This window comes from Musca vetustissima, unplaced genomic scaffold (genome assembly GCF_032173495.1).
Source record: "Musca vetustissima isolate MV318-11 ecotype Yass unplaced genomic scaffold, APGP_CSIRO_Mvet_v1 utg69259, whole genome shotgun sequence".
Classification (NCBI taxonomy): domain Eukaryota; kingdom Metazoa; phylum Arthropoda; class Insecta; order Diptera; family Muscidae; genus Musca; species Musca vetustissima.
This window is the reverse complement of record NW_026887410.1, coordinates 63,968-86,799: the sequence shown is the minus strand read 5'-3', so window position 1 is coordinate 86,799 and position 22,832 is coordinate 63,968. Positions and strand designations below refer to the sequence as shown.

Sequence of the window (22,832 nt, the reverse complement as noted above, 5' to 3'; positions counted from 1 at the left end):
CGAATTGAGGTAGAGCCCCAAAATTTCGCATAGAGTCGTCTTTTGTCTGCAGGCAGGTCAAGTTCGAAGATGGGCTATATCGGTCCACGTTTAGGCATAGCTCCCATATAAGGATACCCCCCAATTTTCGGTATTTTGAGGTTCTTGAGCGTGTTTTTCAACCGAATTCGCTGAAATTTGGTACTTTGAGTTCTTATTGGGTAGCAAATATCCCCACTAAAAATTATAAATATAGGTCCATTTTTCGGACAGCCCCCATGTAAGGGTAACCCCAAAATTTCGGTATTTTGAGGTTCTTGAGCGTGTTTTTCAACAGAATTCGCTGAAATTTGGTACTTTGAGTTCTTATTGGGTACCAAATAAACCTACTAAAAATTATAAATATAGGTCAATTTTTTCTGGTACCCCCCATATAACGGTACCTCTCAATTTTCGGTATTTTGGGGTTCTTGACCGCGTTTTTCAACGGAATTCGCTGAAATTTGCTATATTGGGTTCCTATTGGGTAATAAATTTTTCCACAAAAAATTATGGATATAGGTCCACTTTTTCTGGTAGTCCCCATATAACGGTACCTCCTAATTTTCAGTATTTTGGGGGTTTTGATCGTATTTTTCCGCCGAATTAGCTGTAATTTAGTATTTTGAGTTCTTAATAGGTACCAAATCTCCCCACAAAATATTATGAATGTAGATCCATTTTTTCGGATAGCCCCCATATAAGGATACCCCCAATTTTCGGTATTTTGGGGTTCTTGAACGCGTTTATCAACCGAATTTGCTGCAATTTTGTATTTTGTAGTCGTATATGGTAACAAATCTCCCTACCAAAAATTATTAATATTCGCCCCCTTTTTGGGGTAGTCCCCATATAACACCCTTTTTTATATTAAAATAGTTATCTGATTTGTTACGCGTTTTAATTTTGGTTCTAAGACTCTGTTGTAATCATTTCACCTGCGGAGGATAGCGAGATAATAAATTAGAACATAAGGTTCGATAATGAACTATAGCCGCATTTAGACCTAGCCCCTGTGTGGAGGTACCAGAAGAAGTGGACCGATATTCCCCATCTTCGAATTTGAACTGAGTTTGGAAGAAATAATAAGATGTGCGAGGTTTGAATGAAATCCAACTTTACTGAAACGGATTTGGTCCAAAGAAACATGGGGTCTAGAACCAATATTTCGATGAGGCACATTTTCATTGTGTTAAAGTGTATACACCGTCATTAGCTGCAAGGCTGAAGGTATTATTATCCATTAAAATTTCCTGAAATTTGTATTGTTGTTTACATTATGGTTTACATAATCCGTTTTTAGAAATGTCGGTATAGGTCCACTTTTTGACATGTTCCCTATTATTTCATTTCTAGTACCTGCCCTTTTGTTTCTTTGGGTGTTTGTTGTATGCCTGTCTTCGTACAGGTGAATTCACAATGATGAGTTTTGAAAATGGCATCATTTTGGAGACACTGGCTCTGACAGTAACCATTATATTGTGCTGGCTGATTATTGTCCTACGTCAATATCGTCATTTACTGAAATGTAAACCAATACCAAGAGATGATTTGTAAGTGCACAATTTTGAATTCCTTGAAATCGATATTATTAGTGTTTAAATTTTTAGCCTTGCCCAACTCAATGACCACAAGAGACGCCACGAAGTATTGGAGGAAATGCAATTTGGCGAAACCACCGCATTCATGGAGCGTTATAGGGTTCAACGTTTATCTGACAAGGAGCTGCAAGAAATTCCTCTAGTTTGTGATAGAGTTGGCAAGACATATTGTTTTAAAGTGGCTATTGATCGCTTGAGCTTGATTCTCAACAGGTGAGGATATTATGTTACAAGTATAATATTATAATGAAAGCAAAAGGCCGGACTAGACTAGGCGTGGATTTTTTAAAGAATATTTTTCCAAGAACTAGGCTAGGCGTGGATTTCTTTTAAGAATATTTTTCCAAGAACTAAGCTAGGCGTGGATTTCTTTTAAGAATATTTTTCCAAGAACTAGGCTAGGCGTGGATTTCTTTTAAGAATATTTTTCCAAGAACTAGGCTAGGCGTGGATTTCTTTTAAGAATATTTTTCCAAGAACTAGGCTAGGCGTGGATTTTTTAAAGAATATTTTTCCAAGAACTAGGCTAGGCGTGGATTTCTTTTAAGAATATTTTTCCAAGAACTAGGCTAGGCGTGGATTTCTTTTAAGAATATTTTTCCAAGAACTAGGCTAGGCGTGGATTTCTTTTAAGAATATTTTTCCAAGAACTAGGCTAGGCGTGGATTTCTTTTAAGAATATTTTTCCAAGAACTAGGCTAGGCGTGGATTTCTTTTAAGAATATTTTTCCAAGAACTAGGCTAGGCGTGGATTTCTTTTAAGAATATTTTTCCAAGAACTAGGCTAGGCGTGGATTTCTTTTAAGAATATTTTTCCAAGAACTAGGCTAGGCGTGGATTTCTTTTAAACATTATTTTCAGGACCTACACATGGTCTGAATATTAATAAGAATATTTTTCAGGACATACACATGGCCTGGATATTAATAAGAAACATTTTCAGGACCTCTACATTGCCTGGATATTTTAAACAATATTTTTCAGGACCTGCACGTGACCTGTATATTTTAAAGAATATTTCTCTGGACCTGGATATTTAAAATAATATTTTTGATGACAGGCATATGGCCTGGGTATTTTAAAGAATATTTTTCATGACCTGCACATAGCCTGGATATTTTAAAGAATATTTTTCAGGGCCGTCATAAACCTGTTCTTTTCTTTTTTTTTAAGAATGTTTATTCAAGGACCTGCACATGGCCTGGATATTTCTAACGAATATTTTGCAGGACCCTCACATGACTTAATTGTTTTAAAGAATATTTTTCAGTACCAACACAACACAAGAATATGTTTTGAAGGACCAGCACAAGGCTTCCATTTTTTAAAGAATATTTATTTTTCCAAGGACCATACTTCCATTTTTTAAGACACCTAGGTGGTGATATGTGACTAAACATCTTGAAAATATTGAAAATGTAGTCCACATCATTAGATGGGAGAAAAAAAGTGCACCGATCATTGTGTTTAATTGTTGCTCCCTGTTTAAAATTATTTTCTTAATCTCCGATAGATATGACTGTTTTGGCATCGTTGGAGTTTGTGGTTGCGGGATTTCAACTCTATTCAATTTAATTACTGGGAACAAAACCATTTCTTATGGCCGTATATTTATCAAGGGTTCAAGCCATCTATCCATGCCACCCGATTCGATTGGTCATAGTCGGCAAGAGTTAATAGATTTCGCAGAAATAACTGTGCAAAATGCCCTTGAATTTATATGTTCACTACGCAGCTATCCACCACAAAATATTGCAAATGTTTGTCTGAATTTGGCCAAAGTTTTGGATATTTTCCCGTATTATCATAAACATCTAAATATTCTCAGTGAAGGTGCCTTGCGACGTTTAAATTGTGCCTTAGCTTTGCTGGGGAATCCTGATATTGTAATACTGGATATGTCCACAGCCGGGGTGGATGCGGCTGGCAAACGAGAACTATGGAATCTTTTGAAACGCATGCAATTACAAAAGGGCCGCAGCATTTTATATGCCACCACAAATCTTGATGATTGTGAAAAGTATTGTAACCGTATGGGTTTTATGTCTCACGGCCGCTTCTGTCTCATCGGCCAGCCATGGAGCTTGGATCGACTATATGCCGAATACTATTTGTTAAAGGTGAAAATTTCCCTTAATTTACTACACTATCAAGAAAATATATCGGGTAATTATTTGTATGCGGCAAGTTTAAATAAGCTGACAAATTTCGTATATCGTAAATTTCCTAATGCGGTGATGAAGTGAGTATGGTTTTCTTTTCTGATGGGATATGAATCGTGTTGTCTTTTTTTGCAGAGAGCAACATGGCAACAATTTCCTTTTTCTAATACCCATCTATTCGGCGTCAGCATCAACTATATTCACAACAATGATGCGCAGTGTCCATGTCCTTAATATTGAAGATTTTGCATTAACGCGATGTTCTCTATCCAAGGCTTTTATTGAATTTTGGGAAACTGAATCTCGTTTAAATCCTAGCGATAATCGTTTATCTTATATCTATAAATAAAATAACTGATCATTAATTAATATAAGGTCTTCTAAATTTCGAAAGTCGTGGAATGTCGTTGAAAAAAATATTCTTTAAAAAATCCACACTTTCTAAGGTCGTTGAAATAATATGGTTTAAAAAAATCCCGCCTTCTAAGGTCGTTGAAAAAATATGGCTTAAAAAATTCACGCCGTCTAAGGTCGTATTTTTGAAGTATTTTATCAATAAAGATATTTTAAATTAAGGTAAACAATATAACTATATATTTTTAATATTATAAAATAAAATATATACATTACATTATATAATGGTATTAAAGTTTTCATCAGTGTATTGTATATTTCATTTATAAATGTTGTTGTTTTGGTAGAATCCAATAGGGCTCAAGTAGATTTCAGATGATTGTACTAACATTCCATGACATATTTGGTTGACCTTTATGCTTTAGCTATCCATCACCACCACTCCTTCTACAGCAGCCGAAACAAGATTTTCTTTAAAATTAAAAGTTAAACATATTATTATTTGTTTGGTTATTGTGCGGTACGTATAATTGACGTCAACACTTATACGCACTTTGGTCTGTGGGACGCATAATTGACGCCAACACTTATACGCACTTTAAAATATATTTTTAATTATCTTATCGTTTCAATTTCAAAGGGCTATCTATTTCGTGATTTCGAAATTCGTCATCTGTCAAACTATGTGTTGTGTGTGTGCGGATTTCTGTGTTTTCGGTCGTGTACAGAGTAGTATGCGTGTGTTACCAAAGCTAAAAAAAAACATCATGCTCACTTTTTTGTCTGACGGCTATCTTCACGTTGATATTTGGCGAACTCTAAGAAAATCTCTTCCAATGTTGTCTGTGATATTGAATAATCTTCGATTTTTAAACGATCGCGATTTTTTTCTATAAGGCCGAATATTTGCGACCATTTAATACTGGACAATGGAATGTAGAAGGTAAGAATACCTTGGAAATTTTCCCTAAGGAGGAAGAACAAAAATACAATTAAATTATGACAACACAAAAAAAAAACTTATATAAAGGTTTACTGTAAAATGGCTTGAGGAAATTCGGTTTCAATGAAACTCTTCACCGTATCAATGGCTTGTCCACGAATTTGAGCTGCGTTATTTTCAATGGTCAAGCTGACCCTATTTCTGCTTTTTAATAAAATTTTAAAAATTAAAAACTTTTTCGTTTTCTCAGCAACGAAGTTGCGTTTAACTTTAATCTTCAAAATTAAACCCTTGGAGAATTTATTCTTCAAATGTTGTGTCGAACCAATACACTTGTATTCACCATTAACCATAATGGCCAGGCGGGTACACAATGCCTCACATTCTTCCATACTGTGTGATGTGAGAATAATCGATTTACCCGAATCACGAATACGACAAACCATATTCCACAACTGCCGTCTGGCTGCCGGATCCATACCGCTGGTGGGTTCATCCAAATAGATAACCGACGGACTGCCAATAACAGCCAACGCCGTACTTAATTTACGTTTGTTACCACCACTATAGGCTTTCGTCTTTTTATCTAAATGTTTTATAAAACCAAATGATTTTGCCAATTCTTGGGAAATGTGTTCGATGCGATCACGTCGTACGCCACGTAGTAGGCAGAATATCCGTAAAGTTTCACGACCCGTCAAGTCGTCAAGCAGAGCATCGAATTGTGGACAATAGCCAATTTCTTTGTATATCTTGGTGACATCTGCAGCCAAATTCAAACCCTTAACATAGGCTGTGCCGCTGGTGATGCGTTCGTCACCGGTCATCATTTTGAAGGTGGTCGTTTTACCGGCACCATTTACACCCAGCAAACCAAAACATTCAGCTCTGGAAAATGGAAGGAAAAAAGAAATTAATAAGAACAAATGAAATGGGTATGAGTTATTCGGAATGAGGGGCATGTGTTTTTAAAGAACATTTCTTTTGGAATAAGAATCGTAGATTTTTTATACAAATATTTTTCAAGGATCATCCAAACAAGGCGTGAATTTTTTTAACGAATATTTTTTCAAGGACCATCCATTTTTTAAATGAATATTTTTCAAGCTTTTACTTGGTTTAGCTGGCATGTACTTTAAAAAAATATTTGTCAGCGATCGTTTTTCAGGTCGATCTAGGTGTACTTTTCTGCAATAATGTTGAAACTTACGGTTTAACACACAGCGAAATTTGATTAACAGCCAAAAAACGATCATAATATTTCGTAACACGATTCAATACCAAATTTTGGCTTTGTAATTCCGATTGAGACATTTTGAGAATTTTCTTCTTCTCCGATTCAACATCATCATCACGATTGGCATCTTCCGCAGGGGGTGTGGGTTTGCTGTAAAATTTTTAAAAAATTAAGAATTGAAAAAAAAACTATATTTTTACTCAATACCTACAAATTCCTTTGTTTCCATTTGTAGATTAACTCATTCAAAATGCCATATTCAAGGCCAATTAATATCATAGAGGACACCACGAAGGTGGCAAGTAAATAAACAATTTCTGGTAAAATACCAGGTTCTTCCCAATCGAAATAGGGAGTGGTATCTGAGAGGACAAAATAAAATGCAACGTTAATGACTTGTTTAAAATAAATAACAATTTATGAAGTACTTACGGCAACATATCGGTACTAATTCACAACGCAGGTCATCGGGTAGGCTGGCAATAACCTGATAACTGCAAACCTTTCGTGAGGCCACATTAGCATATAGCTTATTAAGAGCCATGGCCAAGGAGAAGTGAGGAAATACTCGAAAGATCCATGCCAACAGGTCGGCCGTGTCCTTGGTATCAAAAACCTCAATTGACATGACAGTCACAACAATAAACAGAGCCACGCCACAGATTATGTTTATACATGCAGTTCTGCCAAACCCGGTAGATGGCTCCGAGCAGAACAATGAAATCAGGTATGTAAATGGTAGCACAGATAATCCGAATATAAATATGACCAAGAAATAACGGGCTATAATAAGAAAAAAAATAGTAAATTTACATTTCCTCTTTGTCAAAACCTTACTCACCCAAATCGGAAAATCCCACAAAGCCATCTTCCTGGAAACATGCTATCGTACAGACCACAATCAACGCTGTCAGCGTAAATGTCATAATATCCCATAGGAATTGTGATATCCAGAATATCCACACATTAATACCGCCCACAAATTGCAATAACTTGGAACGTGATTCACGTTCCTTGATCGGGAACAAAATATAGAAAGCACTCACAAAAGCCAAACAGAAACATAAATTCATTGATAACTGAATACCCAGACTATTGCCAGTATCCAATTGTTTCAATACCATTTTTGTGCTATAGGGTAGGGGAGCATTTGTAACGGTTATTTCATACGAATCATTCATGGCAGCTCTACAAATGGGTAAAGAAAGAGAGAGAGAGAGAAGAAATAAACAAGTAAAAACATTGTTAAGATTGACCGGCCCGAACATTATATACCCTTCTCCATGGGGTGAACATTTAAAATACCTATAATTGCTCAGTACCTTTATATATAGCATTTCCACATTAAATGAAACCTTTTACAAATTAAATGAACCCTTTTCCAAATTAAATGAACCCTTTTCCAAATTAAATGAAACCTTTTCCAAATTAAATGAAACCTTTTCCAAATTAAATGAAACCTTTTCCACTTGAAATGAAACCTTTTACAAATAGAATGAAACCTTTTACAAATAGAATGAAACTTTTTCCAAATTAAATGAAACCTTTATTCTTATCTAAGGAAATATAATATTTGCACTAATTTTAAACCAATATTTCAAAATTAAATCAAAGAATATTAACAAATATATATGTAATTAACATAAATATTCCATTTAATCTTTATTTATATTGAGGCTATTTCGACATTTTAATAAATAAATATTTAAGGAATTGAATACCCGGTCCTAAATGCAAATACATATTTGATTAATAAATTGTTTGATAAGGTAACTGCTTATCTTAATGAAGGGGTTCCCGACTTGCAGATAAAACCATGTCCATAACCAAACAATCTTGTCGAGTTTTTGAATACTTCGCTCGATTACATCAACAATGTTATGTTCCATTGAAACGTCACACAGCTCAGCTCTTGCAAAATTTTATTTTTGAAAATGCATTTTCGAGATGGATTTAGCATTGGAGAATAAGGCGGTAAGAATTTAAGGTTGCATCTTTTGGATTCGATAAATTTTTTATGTCATGTCGCTTGTGTATTTGAGCGTCGTTTTCCAAATTGATCAATTTTGAAAAATTTCTATAAATAATTTAAATCTGTCTGCATTGACACTGGAATTTGTGTGATGAAACGATTTAATACCTAATGGAAATTACAGCCAATTCGGTTAAAAAAGTTGCCAAAAATCCCTAAACTACCGAATATTTGGGGTACCATTATATGGAGGCTATATCATAACATGGACCGATATATTCCATTTCCACAATACCAAAAATCCTAGGATTAATAGCAATATAAGTGCAAAATTTGAAAGCTCTGTCGTGATTTCAAATAATGACAGACATTAGGCTTGACAAAAATTGACTAAATCGGAAAAATATATTCATTGAATTTTATCATGTGTTGACAAGCAAGAGCACACATTGTGTTGCCTACGGTCAAAATGTTATATACACACTCCACCAATCAATTCCAGTGTCAATGCAGAATTTAAATTATTTATAGAAATTTTTTTTTGATATCTTTATAAATACACAAGCGACATGACATAAAAATTTGATCGAATCCAAAATATGCAACCTTAAATTCTTACCGCTTTATTCTCCAATGCTAAATCCAATCGAAAATGCATTTTCAAAAATAAAATTATGTCCAAGAGCTGAGCTGTGTGACGTTTCAATGGAACATAACATTGTTGATGTAATCGAGCGAAGTATTCAAAAGCTTACTCAGCAAGATTGTTCTAACTACGTTATGGACATGGTTTTGAAAATCCCACAAGCTGCAAGTCGGGGACCCCTTCACTAAGATAAGCAGTTACCTTATCATCAACAATTTATTAAGTCAAATATGTATTTCGCATTTAGGACCGGGTATTCAATTCCTGTTCTTAAATATTTATTTATTAAAATGTCAAGAAATACCCCAGTTTGTATTACTATTTATTTAGTTTTATGTAGTAAATATATTAAATGAAATCACACCGAATTAAAGATATTTATGTTAATTACATAGCCATACAACTAAATTTGTTAATATTCTTTGATTTAATTTTCAAATATTGGTTTAAAATTAGTGCAAATATTATATTTCCTTAGATAAGAATAAAGGTTTCATTTAATTTGGAAAAAGTTTCATTCTATTTGTAAAAGGTTTCATTTCAATTGGAAAAGGTTTCATTCTATTTGTAAAAGGTTTCATTTCAAGTGGAAAAGGTTTCATTTAATTTGGAAAAGGTTTCATTTAATTTGGAAAAGGTTTCATTTAATTTGGAAAAGGGTTCATTTAATTTGTAAAAGGTTTCATTTAATGTGGAAATGCTATATATCGCATTTGTACTATGGTATGGACAATTTGGCAAACAATGAAAAAGATACATCCAAATCTGATAAAACACGAGTCCAAAATATTGAGAAATATCCAATAAATTTATATTGAGGCTATCGTTATAAGTGGAGCAATATTGATAATGTTTAGTAGATAGAGCTACCAAATTTGATTTCAATTCGGTTGAAAAACATACCTAAATTCTCCAAAAAAAACGATATTTGGGAGGTACTGTTATATATAGGGGCTATCGTATTGATCAATATTGAACATCACTAGGAAGATTTAATACCTAATGGAAATTACAGCCAATTCGGTTAAAAAAGTTGCCAAAAATCCCTAAACTACCGAATATTTGGGAGTTCCACTATATGGAGACTATACCATAACATGGATCGATATATTGCTTTTACACAACACCAAACATCCTAGGATTAATAGCAATATAAGTACAAAATTTAAAAGCTTTGTCGTTATTTCAACAGACGGACTTGCCTAAATCGGTATAGAATTTTATCCTGTGTTGCAAACGGAATGACAAATTCAATATACACCCCACCTCATGGTGAAGGATATATTACAGTAGAAATTATATCTTTATAGGATCATCAAAAAAAACCAAATCCCACCCCTTATGAGATATTCATAATGTAAAGTGGCCTAGTTAGCTCTTTTTTAAGGGAAATTTGTTTTAATTTTTTAAGATTTTCAATGGGCTGGTAAATGTTAATTGAAGATTAAAAGAGACGAATAATAATTAACAAAAAATGGCGGGCATGATAACTCCTCACTGGAACATCGGAATCCTTTGTTAGAAAGAGTACATGTCTGGCTCTCGTATGAACTAGGATTATTGACTTCGCTCTAAAAATAACATAATGGCGGACCTTTGAAAAAATATTTTAGGAAAATCGCCGATTTTTTACCAAAAACCAAGTTAAAAAATAAGGAAGATCTTCACCGAATGGCTTTATCCTAGTTCATACGATAGCTATAATCTCACAAAGAAAGGTGTAAAAATTTGGAATCGATTGGGTTGAAATGTTTAGAGAATAACAAAAAAATGTTTAGAGAATAACGCGTTTAAAGTTTGATCAGCCCTTCAGCCGTCACTTGATGCTAACACAATAAATCGGCTATATCTTCAAGAGTTCTTGACATTTTAACTTGAAATTTTGTAGGGACATTTATTAATTAGCGTATATTCAAATTATATAAAAAAGTTGACACTGAGAATGGGGGGGGGTCCCCGTAATAGTCCAAATTAATCCAATCTATAATGTGATTATTAATACATCTGGTGAGCGCTTCGTATATTATCCGGATATATTTAGCCATAAATTTGACTTCAGAACTAAAATATACGTCTTATGAGTCTTAACCTGTGGAGATTCTTCTATACAAATTTGAACCATTTAGAAAAGATTCTCCGTAAGTCATAATCACTGACATTTAATCTATAATCTGAAAAGATCATACATTGCATTAGTCCGTGCTCTGTTCGATCGTTCTAATTGAAAGTCTAGAGAGTTCCATCTAAGGCATGTCACTATTGAACATGTAATCTACACTCTAAAAAATGTCACATATCCTAGCCGAACATCTTAAACAATTATCTTGTAGTATTTAGTGAATTTCTTCTATAATATTTTGATATTTTAATAGCTCCAAATGTACACGAAAGGAATCGTATAAATCGGAGCTCAATAGTTAAATCTCTCTGGAAATTAACAATCAGAAAATTAACCACATATAATTTGTAAAGAAATGATTGTTTGAATTTCAGTTGGAGTTTCCCATGAACCAGAGAGAGATTTTTCTGGACCATCACTTTATCATCTACTTACTTCAATACACTTTTCTACCACTGAAGTGTTAGAAAAGTTCCTCAGAACTTCCTTCGATATTTTTCAGACTTCCCCAGAAGCACAAATTATTGGTAGACCTCTCAGAAGCACCTCGTATTACATTCTGATCTCATACAGGGAGAGATTAAAACACTGCAACCAACTTCAGACTTCTGTCATTTCTAAGCCACTCATCCGACAGCTGTTAAAATTATTCCAGTGACATTGTTTACAAGCGTACAAGCATTTTTGTGAGAATTTTCCAAAAAAAAAAGTTATTCGTGATGGTATTCAAGCGTCAACAACAGCAACATCAGCAGAAATGGTTCGTAAAGTAAAGAAGCGACTCGATCGAAACCCGCGTCGCAGTGGCCGAAAAATGGCTCGTGAGCTGAACATATCGCAATATTCCATTCGAAATGAGAATGAGCTCGGCGTAAAGCCATTGAAATACCAAAAAGTGCAAGAATTTACACCGCAACAGAAAAAAAATAGAAAATGGTGAACTGTCGAATTTGGTTTTCTCCGGTGAGAAACCATACGATGTCCAGACGTTTGTAAACAAACAAAACATGAGGTCAGCTGAAAATGCGCACCATCGGTTGGCCACCAGAACTCAAGCCCTGGCCATGGTGATTGTGTGAACCGCCATAACAGCCGATGGTCGCTCTCCGCTCGTATTAATCGATCGTGGCATCAGAATAAATGCCAAATATTATCGCGAAATTATTCTGAAGGCTATATTAAATCCTTGGGCATGCAAACATTTTGGCCGCATTCCAACAGGACTCAGCAACATCGCACTCAGCACGCGCCACCAAAAAAATGGTTAGTCCATCCTTTCAGTAGCATCGTTTGACATTTTCAAAACTGAAATCAGAATTCCACAGAACAGCTTCTATACTAATATGACCTCTAATGAAACAACCATTCTAGACTTATCGTTCAGTAGTAGCTCCTACTTCTTGGGTTGATCTTCCTCCGGTTCTTCTGCAAGTTTCTATACCTTAAAAGCTTCTAATGGGTTAGCAAACCTTTCCAAAAGGTGTTCAAAAATGAAATCAGACATTTCTTAGAAACCAGAATACCTCATACAAACACCCTAGTGATAGAAGATTTCCACAGAACTTTCTTCAGTACTGAAAACCTCTCAAGAAACAAATAGTTCTAGGCTGACCTCTCAGTCATTACTACTGTTATTCGACTTTTTTACGAACTGATATGCCTTAAAAGCGTATACTGGACTAGTCTATGAAAACTCAAATCAGAAAATAGAACACCTCTTAGTGCTAGAAGCCATCCCAACTTCCTTCGGTACTATCAGCACTTCTTAACCCTTTCAGTGTCAAAAAAATGTTTGTCGGAAAAAATCTAAAATTTTGTATTTAAAATCATATAAAGGCACAGAGTTTAAAAAAACGCAATTTTTATTTTAACCCTCGGACAGTTTTGTCTGTCTTTCAGCAAAAACAAAAACATCAATTGTAACGGTACATAGGATAACCGAAAAATCGCAAAGAAAGACAGTAATTTTAAATGTCGAATATATTCGACAAAAACACTGAAAGGGTTAATAACCATCAATTTTAGGTTGACCTCTCTAACAGATCTTATTATATTCGAACCTAAAAGTGTTTAAGAGTAGGACCTAAAAGACCTCACACACCTTGAAGGCAAATCCTTTCAGTAGCGTATAGTGACATTATCTAACCTGAAATCGAACCTCTCAGAAAGTTATCTTAGCGCTAGAAGAGTGTAGTGTTAGCCCCAAATAGTCTCTTTTTCCTTGTGGATTCAAAGTTTTCACCACGAAATTAATTTCAGAATTTTCACAAGACAATAACCACTACTACTGAACAAAAAAAAATATCTTCACAAAAATTCTCACTTCATGTCTTGGGAGTGCGTGCCTTTCTTAGTCGGTTGGTTGTAACTTACTTTATAATGGCATTGTGCACCAAATTCACCGTCAATGGTGCCGTATGCAGCGGCTGATTATTTAACCATGCGACAATTTTGTTATTTCCTCGTATCGATGCCGATGCCAAATATCTTGAATTAATTCTCACTTGTATGCGCCGACCCAAATCCAAAATGTATTCGATAAAATTTTTATTGCCGGTCAATTCCAATTTATAATCGTCGCCATACGATGTTGCTATCTTTTTATAAGCACTGGAGATTTTGTCCAAAAACGAACCCGGAACAATATCGGCAGCTGTATCTAAAACTGTAACAGCCATAGGGTACTGAGTCAAACGCATTGTCATCGGTTCCAATGGCTTGAATGTACCCTCTGCTCGGGCGATGATAAATGTCATAGCTACAAAAAATATTGCCATCCCATTTCGTATGATGAACATTAATTTGTTTCGCCATGTATGGAGAAATTTTTTCAAGATCATGGCATCCCATTGGTTGCGTAGTAAATGTACGCCCTTAAGTAGGCGATTATTTTCCGAGAATAAACTGTCGGCTAAAAAAAGAGAGAACAAATCTAATTTTAGGCTATATCCATTATATACTATAACTTACATATTCTTGATTCAACATCATCTTTAGGATAGGCAGTGGGAGCAGCACTTTTGGCAATTTGTCCACCATTTGTTCTTGTATCACTCTCGGCGCCCACCTTCATAAATACCTCTTCAAGGGATGTTATACCAATACCATAACCATTTATTTTCAGATCATCGGAATTATTTTCCAAATCACTAAACATTTCTTCAAAAATATGTGAATATTTATCGGGTAGTTCGTAGGACAGTTCAGCACCAATATCCGCAACAGGTTGTATATTGGGTATATATTTTTGCAGTAGAGCTGTTACTTCTTCGGTATTGCAACCGTCACGTTTTACACAGATCTGCAAAGGGTTAATTTTAGAAATAATATTGATAGTCTGATATTTGTATGATTTCCTGTATTTATCGGAACTTCACTGATCTCAGCCAACCAGAGGCGGTCCCCGTAATTACTAATATCCATAATAAGTTGAATTTTAATAACCTTCTCCTATAATTGCCTAGCCTTATTAAGACCTTGAACATCATTACAAGGAATAATTCTAGACCCACAGATACACTATTTTGTCCTAGCCTTATTAAGACCTTGAACATCATTACAAGGAATATTTCTAGACCCACAGATACACTATTTTGTCCTCTACTAAATTACCACAATACATTAGACCTCTCAGAACCACCATAGCGCTAGAAGAATTCCTCTCTTCAATACCATTCAAAACTCTCAAGAAGCATCAATTTTAGGCTGAACTCTCCGGATATCATATTCTGACATTTTCAAGACAGGAAACTGGATCTCTTAGAAACATATGTTATCTATAGTAATTAGAACTCTATTGACCTCAGCCAATAATATGAGGCCTTCTAATCACATATTTCTACAAAAGGTGAACTTTTAAATAATTTCTCCTAGTATAGTCTAATGGACTCATTATACTCTAGGTCTACCTAGCAGTAGTTTCCTCGTCGGTACTTCCCTCATATTATGATCCCATATCATATTTATCGGAATTGCCAGTATGCTAGTCAGGCCTCAGGAAATAATTACTTAACTATTCACATCCCTAATGACCCTTTCAGATATTTTTCGGACTTCTAACAACATCTTCCTGCACATGAATGCAACCAATCAAAATAATTCCACCCTTAATTAGCTGATTTAATAAAATTGGAACTCTAATGCTGTATTTCGATCCGAAGCTAACTCCTCTAGTATTTGACTTCACATAAAGAATCCAATTTTATAATCGATCAGCCTTTTTCATACTTCATATCATAGGCGGTTTATCATACCTAAATGGATATCTATCAGGAATATATCTAGTTGACTCTCATATAACAGTTGGACTTTTATCCTCTAAATTCAATTAATCTGTGTCCTAATGGTCGTCTTTTTTACTGAACTGGAATTACTAATGAAATCATTTTTTTTTTATTTTTTTTTTATTTCTTTCCACTGACTACTTACCAATTTATAACCCGAACCAAATTTCTTTTTCAAGAAAAACGAGGTGCCGTGACATTTTAATTCACCGTCACACATAATGGCAATACGATCACCCAAAACATCTGCTTCGTCCATAAAATGAGTTGTCAACAGCACGGTGCGTCCAATTTTTTCCGATTGCAGCAAATCCCACAATCGACGTCTTGCCGATGGATCCATACCCGATGAGGGTTCATCACACAATACCACTTTCGTATTGCCGGTAAGTGCACAACAAACTGATAGCTTACGTTTCATACCACCCGACAGCTTGCTGGAGGCCACATTTGCCTTATCTTCCAATTCCATTATGCCAATATATTTATTTACTTCCTGAGTGAGGGCATCCCCCTTTAAACCTTTCAAACGACTAAAGAATGTCAAATGATCGCGCACAGACAGATCATCGAAGAGAACGTTGTGTTGCGGACAGATGCCCAAAGACATGCGAGCACCTTCAATATTTGTGCGAATATCATTGCCATTGATAATGGCCGTGCCGGATGTGGGTGGGAACATGCCCGTCAGCATGGATATTGTTGTTGTCTTGCCGGCACCATTATGTCCCAAAAGAACAGTTATTTCATCTTCATACATATTGACAGATAAACCGCGCACAGCCTGTTTATCGCCGAAACGTTTCTTTAGGTTTCTAACTTGCACACCGATATGTTTGCCAGCTGGTTCTGGTTCAAATGCATCGGGATTGTTACGCTTCACATGGCCGCCGGGTACATCTTCGTTGCTAATAGATTTACGATCACCACCCCAAAAGCTGCGTGAGAAAATGAAGTTCCATTTCTTGGGAACACCAAACTCGCCAGGGAATATCTGCTCCACATAGAGACATATTGCAATATATATCACACAAGAAGCCAACATCATCAGGATGATATGGCCAACGGTCAAATCATCATCAATGTTAACCGGTTTGAAGAGATTACTCCATTGAAATCCCTCACCCGTACCCTCAAAAAGCATTATTAGCTTTAACCCTAAACCCAAAGCCGTATTTGAGATCAAACACCAACCTAATTTAGTGTCCAAACTCAAATTGTCATAGGTTTCGAAGATAAACAAATAGGGCAAATAGGTAATGAACCAGATAAAACCAATAACAGCGGCTACAGTATTTGCTTTTGAGAAAAATGTAGCCACCATAAAGCTAAAGCAGATGCTCGCAATTACATAGATGAGGAAGAAGAATAGCACGACAGACCAATCGGCATAGGTTAGCACAGCAACACCATTTGACCATTTAATCTGAAAATAATGAAAATGATTTATTAGTGCAGGTCTTCACAAAGAGACCACAAATCTTTGTAACGACAAATTGGTCTGGGTATAGAGACCACAGGTCTTTATACAGACCAATTGGTCTCTATAGAGACAGCAGATCTTTACATAGCCCAATTGGTCAGATCACCAATTTGTTGTAGACAATTGGTCTGTATAGAGACCACAGATCTTTATATAGACCAAATGGCCTGTATAGAGACCGCAGGTCTTTATATAGATCAGATCACCAATTTGTTGTGTTTTTTAATATACGAACCTTCATGATAATCGTAATGAGTATAGCCGAAATAGTCATCAAAATAAAGTATTTACAAAACCAACTGGTCCAATGTAGCCAATTATCCAGGCCTATGATTTTCATGACTTCCTTCAGCTGTTTCTCCTTTTCGGCAGTAATGTACTGAAATAATAAGAGTAAAAATTTATTTTATAGACCTCAAAGAAGATCCCAAATCATCCTACTTACCCTAACAATATTCAAACAGGGATAAATAAAACTCAACAATATGATCATTGGCACAAAAAAGGCCATACCCTCCAGCAGGGGATCATAAATATATGCCGGATAGGGATATCGTTGGATTGTCACCGTAGGCAAATCTGTTCGTTGTGTTACCAATTTTATATAGGCCATTGAAATGGCATGCTGAACGGGCAGAAACGATTCACGTATATAGCCCACGGGTAAACCACCATCTGGTGCTTTTGGATTGCGTGGTCCACTCGAACCCATTGGCATGAACAGTTTCGTTGTTAACCAAGTCTTACCCGAACCTGCTCTTTCGGTTCTCAATTCACTTGGGTAGCGTAGAGAAAAGGCAAATTTTTGTGGATAATCGGCTAAATTACTCCAACTATCATCGAATTGTACACCGGCTAAATAGTTATTGGAGACCATGGCAAATTCTAATGCTGCCGCATCTGGGTGTCCTTCACACGTTAACCTGAGCCCCTTGGCAGCATCGCAAACGATATTGGTGAGGTAGGGATTATTCGGTGAATAGTGCAGTGAATAGATTACCGGTTTTGCAAATCCAAGAAAGAACATTTCTTCACTGTTTAGTTGTTTGGTGTGTGTGTGTGTGTGTGTGAACAAAATAAGTCAGTAAGTTAAATAGAAGTATATTAGAACGGAGGGAATGTACTGGATATTAAAATAATCTTTAAAGGAGGGTGCGAGTGTTGGAAAAATCACAAACATATACAGTCCATATTGATGTGTTTAACATTAAGATTACCTGTCCTTGGTTATGGCAGTCTTTGAGAGATTACGCATTGATGCAGCTTTCCTTTAAAAGACAAAATTTGCAGGAGATTTTTTAAATTCAAAATAATTCAATGTTTTTTTCTTTTAAATAAATAATTTTTAATGTTGTTATTATTATTTAAATAGTTACCTGAATAAATTAATATTATCGATATTTTGTGGTGGAAATGTGAGAAGATCTTTCGATTTGGCCACAACCAGCATTCGCAACAACACCATCAGCAATGCAAATACCACTGGCGCCAATATTTCGATCAAAAGTTGAATTTTGTGATGCCATTCTAGTCGCCAATTTTTCCACGTTAACAATTTGAATTTTTCCCAATTTCCGATACGTTGTGTCATTTTGTGGAAAACGGTCATGTAGCATGGAAAACGAGAGATTTTCTTTTGGGGCGGTGGGGATGCGAGAATCTCTTTGTGCGGGGTTCTTAAGTTGGGAATTTCTGATTAGTAGTTTAATGTAGGTTATACCTGAAAAGAAAAGGAAAGAAGACACACAAATAATTATGATAAATAAATTAGGAAATATAGGATCAAACCTAATTTAATACGTGGTGTGCTATAATACCCACCTTCTCACCTTTATATGGTTTGTGGAGCGCCTGCAGGGACTTTACCTAAATGTGTACAAATTAAAAACGGCGAAAATGAATGAAACCATTTTTCATTTATCGAAAAACGTGCACTTCTATACAAACAATGACAATAATAAAATTTAATAATAAAACACAAAATTTGAAATATGTTTTGTCAATGTTGAAAAATGTCATCTTAATATTTGATGTGTTCAAGGTCTCTATTTTAGGGTCGTACCTAATTTATTGCGCTACGTACAAAAATACTCACCTTCTCTCATTTATAGGGTTTGTTAGACGTCCGTCATGGTATAATAATAGAAGGTAACAGCAAGTGTTGTTGTACAACAAACGATACAACAACCACATGGAAATTTGTTTTTGTAAGTTATACTAGTGTCAACGTCATTTGACAGAAAAATGTAAACAAACAAATAAATTATATTTATTTTGAAAATGAAATATTTTCGAATCCTCAAAATAAAATTTGAAAAACATGAATGAAAATCTATCAAATTTATATTTCTATCGCTTCCACGTTTTTCCTATGATTGAACAATTGCCACTTATATGTGTAACACATATGAAAATGCAGGGAATTGCGAGTTATTCAATGAAGAAAGATTTGCTTTCTCAAACTTTCCCAGCAGGCAGATTGAGTAAATTGAATACGGGAGCATATTTGATAAAGGACAATTTCAAATTGTATGCGTTCCCAATTTTCCTATTGGGTGATTTTTAAAAACATAATTTGTCAAATTCATATTGACACTAGCATTACGTTGGAATCAAATCAGCTGGGATTTGCTGTTACCTTTTATAATTGTACCATGGACGTCCGTATTACCCAAATACGCAAGGGCTTTATTTCCATCTGTGCCAATTGAAATATGGATGACAATATTTTTAATTGATCAGAAAATGTTTACATGTATTGAAAAACAAAATTTTCAATGACTGAAATTATATTTTCAATCAGTAAGGAAAGTAGTAAAGTCGGACGGGGCCGATTATATGATACCCTTCACCACTTTCGGTATATCCAACAGATGAAACCTAAAAGACGTCGAATTTTTAAAGGAGCATATATATATATATATATATATATATATATGCTATATCAAAATCTAATCCGCTCTGAACTAAACTTGCCACAAGTTATGTTATACTAACTTCATACGTAGAGCAAAATTTTGTGTCGATTGGACCGACCATGGTAAAGCATTTAAAACCAACTTCTAGGTTATTCTAACTCCAGTACGTTGTGAAAAGTCTGTGTCAATTTTGTGTAAAATTGGACGACACCATTTACATTAAATCGGACGAAAATATATATGGGAGCTATTTTGTGTAAAATCGGACGACACCATTTAAATTAAATCGAACGAAAATATATATATATATATATATATATATGGGAGCTATATCTAAATCTGGACCGATTTTCAGGAAATTTAACGTACATCATTCTAGGCTTAATTCATTACGCTATGCCAAATTTCGTACAAAGCAAATGATATCTAGGGACTTTGGTACACCATTTACATAAAATCGGACGAAAACATATTAGGGGATATATCTAAATCTGGACCGATTTCCAGGAAACTTAACACACATCATTCTAGAGCTTATTCATTACGCTATGCCAAATTTCATGCAAATCGAAAGATATATAAGGACTTTGGTACACCATTTATATAAAATCGGACGAAAATATATATGGAAGCTATATCTAAATCTGGACCGATTTTCTGAAAACTTAACACACATCATTCTAAACTTAATTTAGTTCACTGTGCCAAATTTCATGCAAATCGAAAGATATATAGGGACTTTGATACAACATATACATTAAATCGGACGAAAATATATATGGGAGCTATATCTAAATCTGGACCGATTTTTAGGAATCTTAACACACATCATTCTAGAGCTAATTCATTACGCTATGCCAAATTTCGTGCAAATTGAAAGATATATAGGGACTTTGGTACACCATTTACATAAAATCGGACGAAAATATATATGAGGGCTATATCTAAATATGAACCGATTTTCAGGAAACTTAACACACATCATTCTTAAGCTAATTCATTACGCTATGCCAAATTTCATGCAAATCGAAAGATATATAAGGACTTTGGTACACCATTTATATAAAATCGGACGAAAATATATATGGAAGCTATATCTAAATCTGGACCGATTTTTCCCAATTGAGCTGTGCCAAATTTCATCCAATTCGGATCATAAATGCGACCTGTACTTTGTTCACAATTTAACATGGACAGACAGACGGACGGACGGACGAGTTTTAATGGGGCAATTAGTTTTAATACAAAATACGTATAATTTATGACAACATGTATACGTTCCATTGACCAAGCTAATTTGTTTATCTCTGGTATAATTGATGCCAACACATATAAGTTTTAATCCTTATTGAAAGAATTAATTATTTATTTATTTTTTTGTTTATTTTTTTATTTCATTTATTTATTATTATTATTATTATTTTTTTTTTTTTTTTTTGTAAAGACAATTTTAATTTGTTCTGAGTTTATCCTGACGCCCCCTCAATAAAAATACGTGCGAATAGTTTTCTTGTCAGAATAGAACTAATTATTTATTGATTATAAATGGGTTATTATGTATGTGTAATATGAATATATATGTGCATCATAATTGATCGTATGATTATGCGATATGTGATTATGAATATGGTATTATTTGTATAATTGTTTATAATTTATAATTTATGATGTAATATGAATTATATGGTGTGATGTAGCTTGACGTCATAATGAATCATCACTGGAATGCCATTTTGGGATGGGTTATAACACATATAAACACTTTGACATTTATTTTTAATTTAATAAGAATTTTCTTTTATTTGGACATAGTCAATAATTTAGTTAGTCAAAATCACAAAAATAAAGTCCAAGCTTTTTTTTAATTTGACAAAATATATTTATATTTGCTTCAAATTGTTACAATTTGACAAAATATGTATATATTTATATAAAATAAATCCCTTGGTAATTGAGATATTGCGAATAAATATGTATATGTATATTTTAAAGGAACAATGTCATGTCATATATTTAATGCCATACTTTAAAAAATTCCGATGAAAATATAAATGAAAATTGGATTAGGAATTTCTTAAAGTAATTCAGTTTTTTATTATTTGAGACAGTGTAAAGTATTTAAAAAATAAATAATATGGAATTAAATTAAAATTCTCTAATCATATTTATTTCTATGTTTCTATTTTTTTAAGCAAAAATATTTTTAATTGTCTTTTAATACTTGTTTCTTATATCCTCCATCATAAGGTGGAGTGTGTATTAAATTTGTCATTCCGTTTGCAACACCTCGAAATATTCACCGAAAACCCCACAAAATAAATATATTCTAGATCAGAATAAAATTATATGTCGATTGACGCATATTAGTCTACCTGTCCGTCTGTTAAATTAACAATAGAGACATTGCTAATAATCCAAAGATGTTTAGTATTGCAAATGGCATATATCCACGTTTTGGTGTAGACCCTATATAACGGCACTCCCCAATATTCGGTATTTTGGGGATTTTGGAAACGTTTTTCAACCGAACTGGCTGTTATTTGGTATTTTGGATTCTCATTGAATAACACATATCAATACCAAAAATAATATTGATCCAAGTTTCATGGCAGTCACTATATAACGATAACTCCCAGTATTCCGTATTTTGGAGATTTTGGACAAGTTTTCCAACAAAATTGACTGTATTTTGGTTTCTCATTTCCAAAAAAAAAATAATTAATATTACCCAAGTTTCAGGGTAGACACCACATCAAAAATTATTAATATTGACCCAAGATTCAGGGTAGCACCCATATAACGGCACTCCCCAATATTCGATATTTTGAAAACGTTTTCCATCGAATTGGCTGTGATTTGGTATTTTGGGTTCTCATTGAATAACACATATACGAACGAAACATTTTTAATATTGACCCAAATTTCAGGGTAGCCACCATATATATAATGGTACCCCTTCGGTATTTTGGACACGTTTTGCGACAAACTCGGCTGTAATTTTGTATTTTGGGTGCCATAAATTAATAAAATTGTCCCATGTTTCTGGGTAGCCACTATATAAAAGTAAACCCCAGCATTAGGTATTTCAAGGATTTT

At 34.4% G+C, this 22,832-nt stretch overlaps 1 protein-coding gene across 1 annotated transcript; it reads right to left on the bottom strand.

The window, feature by feature from the left end:
• Positions 1-4,906: 4,906 nt before the first annotated feature.
• On the bottom strand, positions 4,907-18,409 carry LOC133334985 (phospholipid-transporting ATPase ABCA3-like). The gene is made up of 12 exons (XM_061543295.1): positions 18,195-18,409; positions 17,264-17,852; positions 17,054-17,197; positions 15,481-16,761; positions 14,023-14,353; positions 13,426-13,963; positions 7,157-7,503; positions 6,748-7,098; positions 6,527-6,677; positions 6,289-6,465; positions 5,172-5,966; positions 4,907-5,102 (listed from the first exon to the last, which is right to left on the bottom strand). Exons 1-12 carry the CDS (start codon positions 18,407-18,409, stop codon positions 4,907-4,909), a joined length of 5,115 nt encoding a protein of 1,704 aa, XP_061399279.1.
• Between the last annotated feature and the right edge of the window lie 4,423 nt (positions 18,410-22,832).

What these genes read in the sequence shown, in the direction of transcription:
- LOC133334985 (XM_061543295.1), bottom strand. Translation starts at nt 18,409, where the DNA reads ATGACACAACGTATCGGAAATTGGGAAAAATTCAAATTGTTAACGTGG. An exon ending in CCTGTTTGAATATTGTTAGG is followed by an intron (nt 17,198 to 17,263) that starts GTAAGTAGGATG and finishes TTATTATTTCAG; the next exon opens with TACATTACTGCCGAAAAGGA. An exon ending in TTGGTTCGGGTTATAAATTG is followed by an intron (nt 14,354 to 15,480) that starts GTAAGTAGTCAG and finishes AACCCTTTGCAG; the next exon opens with ATCTGTGTAAAACGTGACGG.